This window comes from Protobothrops mucrosquamatus, unplaced genomic scaffold (assembly GCF_001527695.2).
Source record: "Protobothrops mucrosquamatus isolate PMUCROS unplaced genomic scaffold, P.Mucros_1.0 scaffold13, whole genome shotgun sequence".
Classification (NCBI taxonomy): Eukaryota; Metazoa; Chordata; class Lepidosauria; order Squamata; family Viperidae; genus Protobothrops; species Protobothrops mucrosquamatus.
Genome location: NW_015386400.1, coordinates 2199713 through 2218245, shown reverse-complemented (window position 1 = coordinate 2218245; position 18533 = coordinate 2199713). Strand labels below are relative to the sequence as shown.

The following is an 18533-nucleotide window of genomic DNA, read 5'->3' as shown; positions in this document are numbered from 1 at the left end:
ACTCTAGTTTGACTGTGTTCTATTGCTTGTGCTTCCATAATGTTGAATTCCAATATTGCATGATCACTTCCTCCCAAGGTTCCTATGGCTTCAACACCTTCTATCATTTCATCTCTGTTAGTGAGAATTAGGTCCAAAATGGCTAATCCCCTAGTTCCCTTCTCTACTTTTTGGGAGACAAAGTTGTCTGCTAGGTTTGCCAGGAACCTGTTTGATCTTCCACTTGGTACAGAGTTTGTCTCCCAGTTGATGTCAGGGTAGTTAAAGTCCCCCATTACTATTGTGATGTGCTTCCTACATACCTTAGTTAGCTGACTAGCAAAAAGTTCATCTATTTCCTGTGTTTGGTTGGGTGGCCTATAGTATACACCTATGGCAATGTCGTCCCCCCCCCCTTTATATTGACCCATATGCATTCAGGACAGTTTTCATCATTGTTGTGCTCTATTTCTGTAGAGATGTAGTTATTTCTTATATAGAGAGCAACTCCACCTCCTCTTTTATTTGGTCTGTTTCTTTTAAATAATTTAAATCCCTCTAGCTGTGTGTTCCATTTGTGGGTTTCGTCCCACCATGTTTCCATTATGGCAACAATATCATATCTGCCCTCATTAACCTGAATTTCTAGTTCATCCTGTTTGCTGTTCATACTCTGTGCATTTGTGTATAGACATTTGAGTCCTTTATGATCGACCCTGTGTTTACTTCCTACATAACCTGTGTGGTGCCTGAGTTCCCCTAATGTCTTACCACTTATTTGGTTAGTGCACTTTGTGTGGCACTGGCTATTAAGAGCTTGATTTTGCTTGACAGCAAGGTTGATGTTCTTGTCCACACACACATCTATGTTACATGCACTGATAGCCCTATAATTTTTAGATTGCTGGGGACAGGAATGTTCTGTATCAGTTAGCTCACTGTCCCCGCTGTTTAGTTTAAATATTCCTCCAGAAAATCTGTGAATTTATAGCCAAGTAACTCAGTCCCTTTCTTTGATGGATGCAAACCATCTCTTTTGTACATTCCTTCATTGGACCAGCTGCTGACATCGTGACTAATATATCCAAAGCCTTCCCCTTTACTCCACTCCTTTAGCTACATATTGAATTGTGCTATACGCTGGCCTTTTCCATTTTGGTCCTTATACAGTGGTAAGACCTCTGAAAAACTAACCCTACAGCCTATTCTGCTAAGTTCCTGCCCCAGGTTCTGGAAGTCATTCTGCACAGTGAGTACATCTTTTTGGGACAGATATGAAGCAGAATCTTTTCTTTGCAGGAACATGAGAGGGAAGAATTCTACTCAATAGGGTCCTTGTGTCATTTTGTCCCATTTCTCTAAATCAGGGATGTCAAACTGCTGGCCCGCGGGCCGGTTTCATCATACTGGAGCCACGCCCACCCCATTGCCGACAATGGCAAAAAAGCTCCGATATATTGCGCAATGTCACGTGACATCGCGAGTTTGACATGTCTGCTCTAAATAGTAGAAATTAAGCGGAGATGCTGAAAGACTGGGGGTTTTTTCCAGAAAAATGGATGTTAAAATACTTTACCTTGTGTTATAAATATTACTTGCTCTATGTGCATTGATGGACTAACAGTCATGACTTTATTAACTCTCAACAAAAAACAAACAAAATCCTATCCAGAAAACATTAAACTTTATGGCAGGGGTCTTCAAACTTGGCCCTTTTATGACTTGTGGACTTCAACTCCCAGAATTTCTCAGCCAGCGTGCATTGTTTTTAGAACATTCTGCAAATCCCAAGAGCCAAAATTATGAGATTGAACAGTGAGTTGTATGCATCTAGAAAGGTGATCTTATCCCAATATCTGGGGAAAATCCTGGTATCTAATCAAAACACAGCCCTGTCAAATCCTTTCCAGAATTTGCTTTTATTCTCCTGTGCAAAGCACTAAGGAAAATACAAGCTGGCCTCATCCTGTTGTCATGATAGGACTACTCAGCAGGTCCTACTGACATAATACAAAGCCTGTTTAGATGCAGGAAAGATGCTTTTCATGGGGGATAAATACTAGAAAAAAGAAGTGTATGCTTTTTCTTTCACCTAAATGGTATGGATTGTAAAGTATTCTCCCTCTCTGGGTGAAATGGGCAGTTAATATAAATATAAATAAACAAATAATGTTTTAAATGGATAATGTCAATTAAAATCAGTGAAGGACATTTAGAACAAGTCCTTGGCAGCCAAGCAAAGAATATTTTCTCCCTGAAATTATGTCTGATGTTTCCATTGGAGAGAGGAGCCATCAGACATAATTAGAGGACTACGGGGGACACGATAGCAGTGCTCCAGTATTTGAGAGGTTACCACAAAGAGTAGCAGGCAACTTATTTTCCAAAGCAGCAGAGGGCAGGACAAGAAACAATGGTTGGAAAAGTTTTTAAGAAGAAACTGGACAGTCACTTGTCTGAAATGATATAGAGTCTCCTGCTTGAGCAGAAGGCTGGACTAGATGACCTCCAAGGTCCCTTCCAACTTTATTATTATTATTATTATTATTATTATTATTATTATTATTATTATTATTATTATCCTTGAAGGTCCCTTCCAGCTCTATTCTGATTGACTCCTTTAATTGCTCCGCATCACAGTATGTCACAAGTGCAAATATTTTCAGCGGACTTGCTTAACAGTAATGCAGTTGTGAATTGCTCCCTGATTAGAATTGGTTGATTCTCTGGTCAACTGACTGTTCAAAAAGTTTATTTTGCAACGTACTTTCAGTAACTTGATTTACTTGGTTCTGAGCTACTTTTATCAGCAAAATGAACAAGGAGACTTATTTGTGTCTACTGCTATCCTTGTACATATAGTTCTCAACTTATGATTTTGATTGAGCTCAGAAGTAATCTTTAGTTGTTGTAATCATAAATCAAGATACACTTGTTGATGGGAAGTAATTATTCAGCTTTTTCACAGTGGTGATTAACTGTGTCATTAAGTGAACCCATTTATTTAAAGGGGTGGATTTTTTTCTGTAGGGAACTAGTCGAAGGCATCATAAATCACAATCATGTGACTGCCACCAGTTGTAAAACTGCCTCATCTGTAGTGGGGCATCACAACTATTTTCAATAGCCAGGGGTGCTTTGTAGGCCCAAAAGCACCCATTCTGTGGCCTTTATAACTTTGAACAGTTATAAAGCAACCAGTCATTATGAGAGGACTATCTATAATAACTTTCTTGGGAATTTTCTGTACCCAATGAAATAATTATATCAGTGTTTCCCAACATCAACAACATTAAGATGTGTGGACTTCTGCTCCCAGAATTCTCCAGCCAGCATGCTAAAAAACAGCACATTGGATCCAAGCTAAATAATGTTGTAAATATACCTTGTGTACACACTTAACAGTACCTGAATGACAATGGGTAATGTATCCATTATTTTTATTCAGGAATTCCTCCAGGAAACTAAACTTTTATGTTAATGATGATGGAAATTGTTTCCAAAGGATCAAAAAAGAGAAAAATATTTAGGATCCTTTTAGTGAATCATTGTCTTTTTAAATAGGTAAAAACTGGTTAGAAGCAAAAAAACCCGCTATCTTTTAACTGCTATAGAAAAACAAAATAAAATTGGGAAGAAACCTGTGTAAGAAAATATACATTATTTTGCTTAATGTATAATAAATTTTTATTATTGGAAAAAATTCAAATAGCTGGGGTTATAGATAAGGGATTATAGGTGCTGCAAAAAAAGGAGGCTATTTTGCCAAATAACAGAAAACGTTCTTTCTAGATGAATGTGTGTATGTGTGTATCTATCTCTGTGTGTACCTATTAATTTGAAATATTTAATAAGTAACATGATTTTGATAGAATAACAAAAAGACACAAAACAGGAACATTATTTCCAGAAGTATATTAGCAAATAAAAAGAATAACAAATTAGGTACATAAACTTTGAGTAAATTAAACTGCTATTACTCCTGGAGAAATTAATAAAATTTGCCCTAAATTCAACTGAAAATCTTTTTTAAGTGACAAAATAATTCTTTGTGTGCTTACAAGTATGAATCCTATATGGATTGCCATTAAACAAAACAGATATAAATACAACATTCAAACATAAAAGCAGGGCAATTCTTTGAATTTCTGTACCAAGTCAGGTGCTTACAAAATCTGGCTCAAGAGTTTCAAATATAGGCACAAATCACAACACCATTAAAATGGCACTGAGCTTCAATGACTGAAATTACATATTTTTGTGTTGCTTATTGCTAGAGTTGCCATAAAGGGAAGTGAAAACAAGTGTCATCCCTTGTTATTACATATGGATGGTTACAGATTTTTCTCCAAGAATTAAATGGAGGCAAAGGATTCCTATTTCTATTAATGGGTAGTACAAGGCTTGTAGTACAGGCTTCAGTATTTGCATCAATACAAAATTTACATACTTAAGGATGTAACATATTAAACTGCTGTTTTTAAATTTTTGCCAACTAACTTGGTAGAAAGTAATCAGTTGAACCACCATCGGCACCATCCTCATTTAAAAGAACCAATCCAAGCAGTAAGAAAATTAAGCCTGTCTAGGTTTAGGTACCTCCTTTATATTTATATACACATAAACAAATATTATAATACACAGCATGGCAGCTGTAGAGAGAGGCTAATGTGGAATGTGTAGAAGATGCACAAATAAAGTTCTTAGCTAGTTTCTTTGAAAAACTCACCTAGACGATTAGGAGGAAAAAAAAAAGATCTTACCAACGGAAAAAATTGGCAAACTGCCTACATTATAGAAAAATACATCACATTCTGCAAAAAGGTTGCTTGGATTAGAAAAGGATGTGCTATAGTAGAGAAGCAAATTGGTGGTATATAGAATGTTAAGCCCAAACTACAAAGAGAAAAAGGAAACAGAATTAACTACATAACAGGGAGGGCAGAACAGCAGCCAGAGCGGAGATGATCCTGGTTTGATTCGATTAGAGGTCAGAGGCGGCAAAATGATCTGCCATATTTTGGGTTCACCTCCTCCAAGGGTGCATTTGTCTGCATTGTCTTGGCATGTAAGAAGGAAGAAATTCCACTCAAAGCCTTTTCAGACCAAGTCCAAATCAATTTCACAGTTGGTCAGTCGGCATTCAGTCCTGTTGTCTGGCATCCCCTTGAACTGAAAAGGCAACAGTGGTTCTCTTGAAGGCCATTTTATGGCCAATGCTCAACAAGGTTTGAGAGTTCAGAACTTTGGATATTTAACTTAGAAATTCACATTCTTTCTTCAAAAATAATTTTCTTAATCTCTCCTGTTTACATTTTCTACAGAGAAATAAGTAACCCTTTCCCTGAGCCCCTCCCACCTTCCTCCTGTTTACCATCCTGACTGAACACTGTTCAGTTCAGTTTTAAAATGGCCACTCCATGCCAAGTAGAGGCATTAAGTCTTAATGCTTTGAAAAACAGATGGTTCCATATTAAGAGATCTTTGCATGCGTGCATATACACACATTCTTTCATGCAAGTTCCAGAAAGCATACATTCTCTACAAAGACTTGTTTTCCTCCTCTAGCAGGTAAGATGTTCTACCAACATACTCTAAACATTGAGGCTTAAGGATATTTTCACATGGTGCCACTTGGGAAAATGCCTCACAAAGATTTGAAATCTCTTGAAAGTCAGTTCTTTTTGTATCACACCCTTTCAACCCGGCTGGGATCATAGACTTCTGTAAAATAGGAAGCGAGCATGATTATTAGTACTAACAATTCATAACAATTATGTCTATATAGGATTTTGATTATGAAAGACTCAACATATTCAGGAGTCATTCTTACAACTAGCATTTATTAAAATCTCATCTGACTGATACTTACCATGCTCTAAAATGATCTAAGAAAGGTAAATACTGCAACCATGGATTTTTCACACCACAGATTTTTCAGATCACCCTAGTTTTTCATGATTCATTAGGATATTCAGTATGTAATTTTTAGCATCGGTTCTATTTTACATGAAAGCTGGGACATGACCGTTGAAGTAAAGACAAGGATAGAAAAAGCCCAAACAGCATTCTTCAAAATGAAAAAGGTCTTCTACAGTCACAACATAAGCCTAAGACTGAAAATCAGGCTTGTCAGATGCTATATTTTTTCTATCCTGCTCTGTGGAGTAGAGAGTTGGTCTCTGACAGAAGGCCACCTGAAGAGACTAGAAGCATTTGAAATGTGGATTTACAGGCGGCTGTTACATATAAGCTGGGTTGACAAGATCAGAAATGAGGTGATAAGCCATCTGGGAAAGCCAAGGGAAATCATCAAAACAATTAAAAAACAAAAATTAGAATATTTCAGACCTGTGATGCGACACCCAGAAAAATACGGCATACTCCATTTAATCCTCCAGGGAAAGATTGAAGGCAAATGAGGTCCAGGTAGAAGAAGAACATTGTGGCTTCAAAATCTAAGGGACTGGTTTGGACAAAACTCAGCAGCACTTTTTCGTGCGGCTGCTGATAAAAACAGGATTGCCAACATGATCGGCAACGTCCGATAACGGATATGGCACAAGAAGAAGAAGAATTTTTAGTAGGCCTGATCTCAGGATCGCAAAGAAACACTATTAGTGGCACTATCCTAGAGAAATGAAGACTCACGCTAATTCTTTATCTGTATGTATGGCACTATCCTAGAGAAATGAAGACTCACGCTAATTCTTTATATATATGTATGGAGGAGGCTTCTACTATGTTTGTGGTTTTCAATTATGCTATTACTATCAATTGCACAAAAAGAGAAGGAGGATGATTGATTTTGTGAATCAATCCTTAGCTCATAAGGGGTTATTGCTTTCAGCTTGACTTCTGATGACAACACAGTAGAGTTCTCAATATTTACTCTATTTAAGTAAAGGGTGTGCTTTCTTAATAATAGCTAATTTCTAACAAGTTGTCTTATCAGGTGGCACTGAAATGCAGCTGAATGTACAGCAAGATGTTTTGCGTATATATGTGGCCAATTTCTTCTTAGTAAATAAGAGTTTTACAAAGAGAAAGCTTGCGTATCAATATGTTTGCAGTATTTACCTTTCCTAGACAGATCTAGTGGATTTAAAATAAAAGCAACAGGTGTGCCAAATGACCCAATGAGACCTCTGGGCATTTCAGGTTTTAAATTAGGGATGCTAATCCTTCAACGTTATTAGAAAAATAGCCAATTTCCTAGAGTGATATAGCTAATAATATACTCATCTATATCACTGGATGGACTCAAATTCTTATGATTTATATTATCCATCCTTTTTATGCTATATTCTATTTGTATTAGAGAGCTATTGAGAGCATGAAAAAAAATAAAACCACAAAAACTTATACTAAAGTATTTTGTTGACTCAAAGTAAATAGATGTTTTTATTTTACCACTAAGAAATGTCAACAAAGAAGTATTAATTAAAGTTTGCCTGCTGATAAGGATAGCAGAATGGAAAAGCACCTGAAGGATCCAGAGAATTCTTAAAAGCACAATACACTGTGCAAATAGGCACGCTCTCCGCATTGTGGCTTTTCTGGAAGCCAAGTGTCTCATTCTAAAATTATAGCTACTTTTTATAGTTACCTTAGAAGTCATTCCTTAAAAATACAAATGTCTTTGAAACAGGATCACCATTGGGGGAGAGAGAAAAAGCCACCCCATATTTTAGATCACATATGATTATTCTTTACCTAACAGACTGTAAAGAGGCAAGAAAATTAATTAAAGCACATGTCATTAAAACATTCTGTTTGGAGCACACCTTTGAATCTTGTTCTCAATCTTGCCTCCCTCTTGTTACTGGAATCCCTCACCTTTGTTCAAACCCCAAATGGAATATCTGTCTAATATACAACAAAGTTTCTAAGGCATCCTCCCCAATTTGTTGTCTGCCAGGAATGTTAAGATTCCACCTCCCATCTTCTCTATGATGTTTAGTCATCTCACTAGGAATGATGGAAGATCAGATTAAAGCAATTCTTATACACTAAATAAATAAAAGAAGCTAAGCTAAATTAAAACTGTTACCTCTGCTCAAAAGTAATATGGAACCACTGTTGGAATAACCAATATGAAATAAGCAATAAGAAGAAACAAAATTATACTGAACTATTTGGAAGAATGGTTCTTAAAGAACCTTCAGCTTTCAGACCATCTGTACATTTACACAAAGAGAGTCTGAAGGCAACTAATACTCTACAAAAATATAAAAGTGGAGAACCTGGTTTTTATGAGATCTCACATTCAGCAAGTGGGGCAACTGTTTTTACTTTAAACACCAGATTTTTTTTTAATTTTTTCTCTATTCATTTCTGGAAAGCATAATGTGAACACTGCAGTCAAAACTAGGAAGTTACTTTTAATGCATATTTGAGTTTAAAAACATAAGACTGAGCATGTGGAAAGGAAGATAGCAAATTCCTTCAGGATTACAGCATCTTCCACTCTAGGGTATTTATAATGGTGTATACCTGTTAAAGAAAAAAGAAAAAAGCCCAAACCCAAAACAGCTGGTTCATCTGGTAGGGTTACCTGTCTCAGCTATTGACTATCTCCTATTTGCTTGCCAAAAATGAAATCGCAACTGCAGAATTCAGACCTTAGACTGAAACAGGAAATTACATTTTCTTTTTAAGATCCTTCTGGGAAAATATGTATGCATCTCCCAATAACGCGCTCACCATACAAATCCTGGATAAATTTGTATCTTACCTGAGCTAAGTAAATTTCTTCCATTTTTCTTTGGGGTTTTATTGTCTAAACGTTCATTTTTATTCAGTGAGATTATACGTTTGGAAACGCAACTGCCTTGTGACTGTTTGCGGGGAAATTCAGTGCGGCCAACATTGGCATCATTTCCTTCCTCTTCTGGTTCCTCATCTCTATCCTCACTTGATCCGGCATTCTTTACCCTGAGACGTCTCATACGAGCAACTGAATCAACTTCTTTCATCCGTGCCAAACGATCCATGGCTGCTCGGCTGGCAGCAGAGGCAACTTTGCCTTGCTTGGGCACAGTCACTTTTGAAGGGCTTTTGGCTTTCTTTTCTATGTTTGAGGGGAGTGCCTTTCTTTCAGCAAGTGGAAGCACAGCAGATTTAGCAGAATGAGCATGGTCTTTGTGGTGTTTGCTAAGACCAGGGCGCTGCTGTTCCCCTGTTTCTTCATCAGAATTCTGATCTTTCATTGATCCCAAGATGTTTTCTCCAATGAAAGTTTTCTTTAGCCAGCCCCTTATATGCTTTTCTTTGGAAGCCATGTCTGTTTTCATTTCAGCCCACGGTATCTTTTTATTTGACAATTCATTGCTCTCTGCCATGTCATCAGAGTCAGAGTCTTCATTGGGAAGAGTTTTGTTATCAGCTGTTAGAGATTCCACAGCTACCTCTATGCCCAGGATCCTGACTGCTCTTGCCTGAAGCGATTCATTTGATGGGATCTTTTTTGTAGAAGGATCAAGAATGCGTGTGCCTTCATTGACATTCCTCCCAACAGATCTCAAATTTGGCTCAGAACGCCCTTGGTTCTTTTTTGTTAAAGATAATGGTGCTACAGAGGCTGTTTCTGAAGCAGGGATATTTCTGCCTGCTGCCTTTTTCATCTTATCGGAATCCTTGTTCTTACGGTTTTCGACGCTTGCTTCCGTAGAATGAATGTTCTTGAACGGATTAAAGCAATTTTTACTCTCCGAGCAACCTGAAACATTTGATTTCATTGGATGCAAACCAATAGCCCGTTTAATCATCTTTCTCGCATTTTCCTGTTTTTGTTTTAGACCAACATTTCCCTTTTTTTCCTTAACTGGTTTATCCATTTCTCTTTCCTCTGATCTAACATTCCTAAGGTCACTAAATGGAACTCTTGCATCTGAACTTTTAGAAGCATTTTCACTTTCAGGTTTACTTTTATCAGCCCCCTTTTTAAACACAGGAATGGACGATTTTATATTTTGTAACTTTGCACAACATCTGTGGTTCAGGCTTACTTTATCAGCTCTACAAGATTTTTCTTCTGTCTTTCCTTTCTCCTCTTCCTCCTCATTTCTCTCTTGCTTTTTTTCATTTTCTTTATCCTCTTCATTCTTTTCTTCTTGTTCCTGAATCTCTTTATTAAAGCTTTCTAGTTCACTTATTGCATCCCAAGGACGTCGGCTAACAGGCTTTAAGAGAAACTGCCCAAAGGCTTCTTTGACACTACAAGGCGATTTCCTTTCTTCCTTGTGGGCAAAACTGGGTTCGCTTCTCCGCCCAGGAAGCCCTGTGGATGAAGTACGAGACACACTCTGGCCTGGTTTGGGATTAAGGACTGCAGTCTTAGAAGACTCAGTTTTGCTGGGCTTGTAGGGATGACCCAGAGCTTTCCTAGGGGGAGGAATTGGTCTACTTTTCCTATTATCAGTAGATGAACTTGGGGCTGATTCTGTAGTAGATGACCCATACTTTAACAAGTGGCCACTGGTCAGTGTGTTTGGTTTTCTAGATTGTGAACCATCGACAGGCTGCTGAATTTTGGGTTCTTCTTTAAAACTAGTTTGCGTTTCCTTGTCTTCATACCTATTGCATGGCCATGAGCCAGAATGCTGAATCTCTTTGTGCTTTGTAGGCTCCTTGCTCTTGAAATCATGAATTTGTTTGAACTCTGTTCTCTGGAACGCTTGTTTCTGAGACTCATTTTTATTGGTCATGTTTCCTGTAAGGGCTTGGAGCTCCAGATCAGTAGAAGACGTACTGAGCAAACTCTGTTCTTTCAGATCTTGATTCAGATCCTCAGATCCATCATTCTCACTGGCACCCTGTGTTACATTGTTATTCCTATCGGAATCAGGCATGTTCAGTTCAGATTGAACTGGGACAGATACCAAGCAAAATATAGTTTCGTTTGTTTTTTTCTTTAAATGGTTTTTGCCTTGAACCTCAGTTCCAGGTTCAAAGGTTTTCACTTTAGTCAGAGTCTCAGAGGAGAGTTCTGTTGCATCTGAGCTTTCAGCAGTTGGCTGGCCTTTTGGGGATTCACAATACAGATTGTTGCCTGTGTCATAACAGCCTTTTTGGGTAGACAAGGTGCCACTATCCTGATCTACACTGGATTCCACAAACCATCTGCTGCTACCAGAGACCTGGTTGCATTTTATAGCAATATTTACTGAGTCTGGTACATCGAAAGCTGAATTATAGAACTCCTGTTCCACAGAATTCTTATTATAGACATTTGAATCAGTATTATTTGCATCTCCCGTTTGGTTGTCCATCTGATGGTCAGTTGGATGTATTACTTTAATATGCCGTATTCGAGGGTCATCAAAAGGAATATATTGAACAGAAGACAGGCGTCTCTCCTGATTCCTCACGTGTGTTTTGCTGCTATACAAAATCTGCTCTTCCTCTTCCATTTGTAGCTGATTAACTGAAGACTCAGAAGTAATACAAATACTCTGCTCTAGCAACTGCATTTCCTTAATAAAGTATGTATCGTAGTCAGGCACTTCTTCGGGGACATGTTGATTCTTACTTTGCTGATCAGGAGATTTGTAACATGGGGGAGGTATGTACAAAGGGGGTCCTAAGGTAGAATCTTGAACTGGTTCGTTAACTTTAGTCACATAGAAAGTGGTTTTACGTTTTTGCTGATCATCCTGTGGTGAATTGGTTTCTAGGATTCCTCTTGTCTGTTGATGAAATTCATATGAAGGCGGCTTCAGGGGTCTGCCATACTTGGGCTTAGTTGGAGGTTCAGAGTGTTTCAAAGTTTCCAACTCAGGATTTACTTTATAATGTTTACTGCTAACTAAAGACGGAACTTCAGCAGAGTTAGATTTTTCTGGGGGGGAAACTCTTGGGAAAGACTGTGCTTTATTCTTAATATGGGAAGTCACAATGTCTTGTCTTCCTGAACACACATCCTGAAGCAGCCTTTCTTTATTATCTGTATTAAATTCATGTCGTCCAAATGCAGTTGGTTGGTTCTGGGTTTCTCTGTTTAAATTTTGCCATCTGTAGTCACCAGGTTTCATGGTCTCCCGTGTGTTCATTTTCATGTTATCTAATCTTTCTTCAATCTCGCACTGAGATTCATTCTCATCTTCAGACAAGGCACAAGCTGCAGCCATCTCCTTTGTTTCAGAGTCTACTCTGTCAGGATAGCCATGCCCACTAAAATCTTGGCCTTGTCTTCTCCAGTAGGCAGGATCTTTATCTCTCTTGGAGTGCGAAGACCTACTTAGCTGTGATTGGTCATAAAGCCTGCAAATGAAAGGAAGTACCAGTGAAGAGATTTTTGTACATGTTTTCTTTTCTCCGGATCTAAGTTAGTAAAGAATCTGAACCAGCCACAATCATAAGACACTCAACTTATTTTCCTCACATTTTTGAATTGCAGAACTTTTCACAAGAAACCACAGAAGAACTCGGATTGTACCTATATTTTGTAATCAATATGCCTCTTTTTCTTCAGCATAATGTATACATGAAACTGTATGTTACAGTCTGCCACATATTTTTTTTCAGATCTGACGTCTTAAAATGAATAAGTATTACAATTATAAACCTGGAACAGATTTTAAAACACAAATTATTTTTAACTGTACAAATTCTTTTTTTCAGGACAGCCTGCCACCCAGTAAACTTTATCTTCTTTTGTAATCCTATAAACTGTCAATTGGGGACATACAACCATGCCCAATTTTAAAGTTGTGGCAAAGACTGCTCCCCAACTGAAGGTGCACATTAAAAATAAGAGGAGGTCAAAATACTTTATCAAAACAAAAATGGGGGTGCTTGAAAAGGTATATATCTGTGGGATGTCAAAATGGGGCTGGAATCTGTACAATACTGTTATAATTCCCTGAATTATAACAGGAGTCAGTATTTTTCAGAGTGTGCAGTTAAATACTTAGTCTTTGTTCATTAGCTTGACCTTCAAATGACCCCTGGAAAACAATTTCTCCCAGTTTATAGATATCTGTAACAGGAATTTGAGGCAATGCAGGAAATCAACAGAACCAAAATCTCAGATAGTGTGAAAGAAATTTTGTATAAACTAGAAGAGAATTCTTCCCCTCACTTTGGAGCATATGCTGACAGGCAAGATAATATTATATTTACCTAGAAGGAAGATGTTAATTTAAAATCTTAAAGACAGTTTCACTTCCAGAAACAAAAATAAGCAACAAAGAAACAATCAATCTAAACCCAGCCTTCTTTTCCCCATGTTGTCTTTGTAGCATTGTCAATTCTTGATAAAATCAATGTTGAAGGTATTGTGTGTGGATGGCGTATGTCTGTCATACTTTACAAAGATGAAGAAAATGTGAAACAGAGCCAGGAAAAAGTGTGTGTACCTGAATATATAATTAATACAAATACTGATTCCCCCATAGTCCATGCATCAAACTCCTTTTTTTTAACATACAACATAAACATTCCATTTCCTCCTTCAGGCAGAAGCAAACAAACAAACGGTTAAATTTACCAAGTAAACAGCTATTTTTTTAAGTTAGCCAAACATTTCAGCAGTGTGGCTGCAGTCATTTTATACTTCCATCCACTTTCAACAGCAGCCCTTGCAATCTATTGCTTTCTTCAGTCATTCAATAATTCTCTCAGCCATAATATATATTACACATTAAGTAGGTTCTCTGCAAATGTTTATGACAGTTTTGAAATTAGCTTTTCCTCACTGTGAGCAGCAGCTCCCTATTCTAAATTGGGTCAATTTTGCATGAACTATTTTTCACATTAAAGAAAAACAACAGCAACAACACAAAAATTGCAGTGAAAGCAAGGAGAGAGAGAGAGAGACCAGGGCTAATTTTTCTAGCTCTGAGAGCAATTTTTGCCACTAGTCTTTTAAAACAAAAACGAGCCACAACTTTATTATTAGTTAATAAGCAGCTGCAGCAGAACCACATAATATTTCTCCAAATGGGCAATCTTTTGTGTTTAGTTTGTTTCAGCTCAAAAGTGCATTTGTAACTAGCTGCAGGCAGCACATTTCATAAAGTGATGGCAAGGCCACTGACTTAAACAGGATCTCCAGGAGTAGTTACGGTAATATTTGCTTTGGTAAAATTCAGTTTGAGACTTCCCGCTTTTAATCACATCATGTGGATTTTTATATTAATATGCCTTTGAGACATTTTTTGGTTTCTTCTCTTATGTCAACTTTATTTTTTTACATTTCCAAAACAGTCCCCCCCCCAATAAACCTACTAAGTTTAACTGATAAGTTACACAGATTACAAATATTATAAATTGATGGGTTAAATGATTTGGAAATCAGCTGCAATATTTATTGCACTACTAATTATCTTCCTTTGTGGTACTACAATTCTCCCAGTCATTTGATCAATCTAGGAAAAGATTTGGCCAGATTTGCTATGATGTAACAAAACGGCTGAAGTTTAACTGGTGTATGTTTTTTTAAATAAATCTAATTATATTTAACCTCTCTTTGTGAAGTTACATTGTAATTCTCTTTTTTTATGGTATCCTCTCTAGTCATCAAAAGCATAAATCTATTTTTTCCTTTTTTTTACATAAAAGTCATAAGGAGTTTTCAGTTACAAGTAAATGCAGATATTGTCCTTTCTCTAATCAAAGAAGATCAGAGTTCAATTTCTGATATTATAGGAATAAGGCTTTTTCTCTATAAAAGGATTTTGGCATCAAGTATATTGATCTTACCATCTTTTATTGATTGGTTGATGCTCAAGGTAGATGATTAAAAAATAGAAAGAGTCTAAAATTTAGACTTAAAAGGATCTAAACAGATTAGAGCTTCTTTAACACCTCAATTTAGCAACCAGTCACAACTTGATTTTACATTATTTATTTTACATATAAACATTTTTCTGCTTCTTTTTGGAAATTTAACCCATCCTAATTCACAAAGAAAAAAAATCTTAATTCACAAAGAAAAGATTATTTCCTTGACTTCATGGAGGAGTTATTGTCCTGTAAATCCTAAATTTAAAAGTCCTTATAATTGGGGTAGTCCTTGTTTAGCAACCACAATTGGGACCAGTTGCTAAGTGGGAAATGGCCATGACTGTGCTTTCCTTTTCCATACCCTTTGGAATGCCCATCCCAGTGTTGCAATAATTAACAAGAAATGAATTAATGTTTCACAATACTAAACACACAGCCCAGTATATTCCCCATTGTTTGCCTGCTTACTCTCTTGTAATCCCTTTCTCTGCAACTGCTCCATTCTGAGGTAAGGCAGAGAAAAACAGAGCAGGCACAGGAGAAATTGTTTAAAGAGATCATCTGTTTAGACAATCTCTAAATATGGAAAAAATATGGGTCAGACACAGGACACGTAACTGACATTAATGTCAAACATGTGACTCAGACAGATGCTGTGAGACATAAATGCATGTCTTGGCTGCAAAGTTATTTTTTCAGCACCATCATAACTTTGAACAGTCACAAGGCAATTCATAAGCCCACCTGTACTTTTTTCTGATTCCAGAATCAGAAGAAAGTATAGGTAGACCTCACTTACCAAGTTCCTTCTGCAGAGGCCATTCAAAGTTTTCACAGTGCTGAAAAAAATAATTTTGCCATAGAGGCAAGAATGCTCACCAATTCTGAGAACTATTTATGAAATTCTTGAAGCCTTTTCCACATTTTTTTCTTTTTCATATTTTGATTAAATAGTTTGGCTATAAACAGAGCAAAATGGGGGGGGACATACTGCATTTTTTTGCAAAGGTTGCAAACTGTGATCCAAATAGGATTATAAACAGAACAGTTAAAATGCTGGCTGTGTTTTTTCTTCAGTAGTTTGAGGGTATCTGGAGAAGGGTATTTCTCCAGGTCCAAATAGATGCAAAAACGTAACAGTAAAAGTCATTTAGGTTGCCTATTAACCTCACCTAAATTATTAATATTAAAGAGGTAGGGACACATCATCTGGCCACACTTTTTCTCACTGTGATAAATGTAGTGCATTCAACCTGTTGAAGTACATGTTACTTCCTCTTATGATGCTTTCGACAAAGTTAAATCTGCTGGTCTCTGAGCTTCAATATTGTTTGACAAACAGCTGAGCAAATTGAAAAAAATACTCACCCTCCTTGCACATTGCCTGGACCTGAGAAATCTTCATAGTAGACATTCCTTTGCCTCGGTTGGATGACAGGTTTGTCATTGTCATTTTGATATCTCCTTTCTTTGTTGGTTTTTGGTATGGCTCCGGGATGGTTTGGTAATCCATTCCGAGTTGCCTGACCAGACCGCCTACCAACATCTTCATGCTGAACTTCATCATTTTGATTTTCAGATGAATTGGTAGGATTTTTAGATCGCTTGTATCCATGAGAAACCAGAAGGTCGTCTACGCTGAACATACTGCAGTAGTTTTATTTACCTCAGTATCTCAGTTTGTCACTGAAAAAGAAGGCAAAGAACTTCATCAGTAAATAGTACAGTATCCTTGAGTTACAGCCAGTCACTTATCAGCTGATTGAAGTTATGCCCACCCCAAAAGCTTCATACAACCCTGTTTCAAATTTATGAGAGCTGCAGTGCCCCTAAAGTGATTTGCCCTTACAACCACAGAGCCACTGTAGCGCCCCACACCTCTCTATCCTATCTTGCCCCTTGAGACCCCACAGTGTTCCCCATGCCTCCTGAATGCAGCCACCATTTTCAGTACTCCTTGCAGAAATGGTGGCTGTTTTCAGTTTTCTACCTCAATCACCTGGCCATTGAGAGAATGCAAACCTTTCCAAAGGTTTCCAAGCTTTTTGCTGTTTGCCTGGCTGCCTTTAGGACCCAGTTTCGGCATGGCCATTGGGTGCATGATTTTAATGCTTTTTCTTTAGAGCCAAGTTTTCCATCAGCTCAAGGCAAACATGCTGCAGAAAAGTTTTCCTTCCTTCCTTCCTTCCTTCCTTCCTTCCTTCCTTCCTTCCTTCCTTCCTTCCTTCCTTCCTTCCTTCCTTCCTTCCTTCCTTCCCTCTATTTTTCATCCTGGCAGTCACTCATCAAGGTAAGTAACTTACAGATTTTTGTCACCCTCTTTCTAGGCATGTAGTAAATTTAGCAATTAAATGGCTGAAAAGGATCAGGATTGGAAGCAGAGATGAAGAGTTTAATTTGGAGGTGGGTGGGAGGGGGAAAGAATCAACAAGTCTGTCTTTTTCAGATTGTTTTTGTTTTCTTTATTGAAGAAATGGGGGTTTCTGTTGGAAGGAGGAAAGGGGGAAATCAAGCAAGAAAAAAGATTTTGGGAAGAACATTCTGAGGTTGCCACCTTTAAATGCAGGTGGCTGACATCCCCAAAGCCTAGGAAGAGCCTGGAGACATTTGCAGTCTCCAGCTGATTGGGGCAGGGGCCCAGCCCACAAGCATGGCTTCGTCATTGGCCAAGCACAGGGGACTTGTTTGGAAGCCTCTCTGGCATTGGAACATAGCACTAGGCCCTAAGCTAGCTGGCCTCTTCCTCTCTGCTCAGCTGCTTTTGGCTTTGCAAATTTTTTTGCTGCTTGTCTGCTTCCTTTATGGTCCCAGCTGGGTGACGGGCCTCAGAGAGCTCCCTCCACCCATAAGGCACTCCATGCCCCTCTTAACCCGCATGTTCAATTTAACAGGGGCATCTGGGAGAACAAGGTGTATATGCTACGCACGTCTGTTTCATTTCATGATTGTCATCATTTGCAACCATAATAGGCAGGCTCCATTACAGTCATAAGACAAAGATTACCTGTATTCAGCTCAACATAAACAGATAAAATTTAACCTAAAAAACGTGTTTAGAAGTCTAATTGGATTGTTTCAAGTGAATAGGCTGTTTGTAATATACTGCATATATAATGAATTTAGGCTGAAAACCAATAATTTGTCAGATAAAATCAAGATGGAATTTTAAGTCAACTGAGTGTTGAAGAGATATATAGGAGTAAAAAGATATAGTTCTCTTCAAAAGTCTTAAACTTGAATAAAGGTGGGATACAGTTTACTGTAACAGCAATTCCTCCTAAATAAAGCAGGAAACCTGAAGTACATTTGAAAGGCTAAAAGCTGGCAGTGGTTCACATGTATAGCCCAACGTCACCCATAATCAGCACCTTTCCTATCATAACTACTTTTAAAGCTCATACATCTGTTGTGTACCTTCTGTCATCAAATATTTACTTGTATGTCACTGCTTCTTTTCACTTTCTCCCATCTCAGGCCACCATACAGTAGTGGCTAAAATTGTGGAAACCTTTTGGGAAAAGTGTACATTTGAGGTTTGATGGCTAATAACACCACTTTGTACCATAAAATTATATGTCAATGGAAAGATAATTTAATCAAGAATGTAATGCAACCAAGTTTGTTCAATTATCTGTACTGTATTCTATGAAAAGTTATAGCCAAATAACCAGAAAAAGGAAGCACAACTTGCTTAGGTTGATATCAGGTAACTTTCCTTCATCTGACTGTAGCAAGGTGCATGAGTGTTTAAAGAGCCAATCAAGGGTCATCTTGTTTTGGCAATGAGCCAATCAGATCACAGTAGGATTCAGTTATTGATGTCA

At 37.7% G+C, this 18533-nt stretch overlaps 1 protein-coding gene across 1 annotated transcript; it reads right to left on the bottom strand.

Annotated features, from left to right (window-relative positions):
- Positions 1 to 3889: 3889 nt before the first annotated feature.
- On the bottom strand, positions 3890 to 16392 carry JCAD (junctional cadherin 5 associated). Its single transcript, XM_029283087.1, has 3 exons — positions 16078 to 16392; positions 8717 to 12243; positions 3890 to 5703 (listed from the first exon to the last, which is right to left on the bottom strand). Exons 1-3 carry the CDS (start codon positions 16353 to 16355, stop codon positions 5669 to 5671), a joined length of 3840 nt encoding a protein of 1279 aa, XP_029138920.1. The 5' UTR covers positions 16356 to 16392; the 3' UTR covers positions 3890 to 5668.
- Between the last annotated feature and the right edge of the window lie 2141 nt (positions 16393 to 18533).

Excerpts from the sequence above, each read along its gene's own strand:
- JCAD (XM_029283087.1), bottom strand. The coding sequence starts at position 16,355 with ATGTTCAGCGTAGACGACCTTCTGGTTTCTCATGGATACAAGCGATCT. Across the intron at positions 12,244-16,077 it reads CCAGGCAATGTGCAAGGAGG|GCTTTATGACCAATCACAGC; the intron begins GTGAGTATTTTT and ends TTTCATTTGCAG. Across the intron at positions 5,704-8,716 it reads AAGAAATTTACTTAGCTCAG|AAGTCTATGATCCCAGCCGG; the intron begins GTAAGATACAAA and ends CCTATTTTACAG.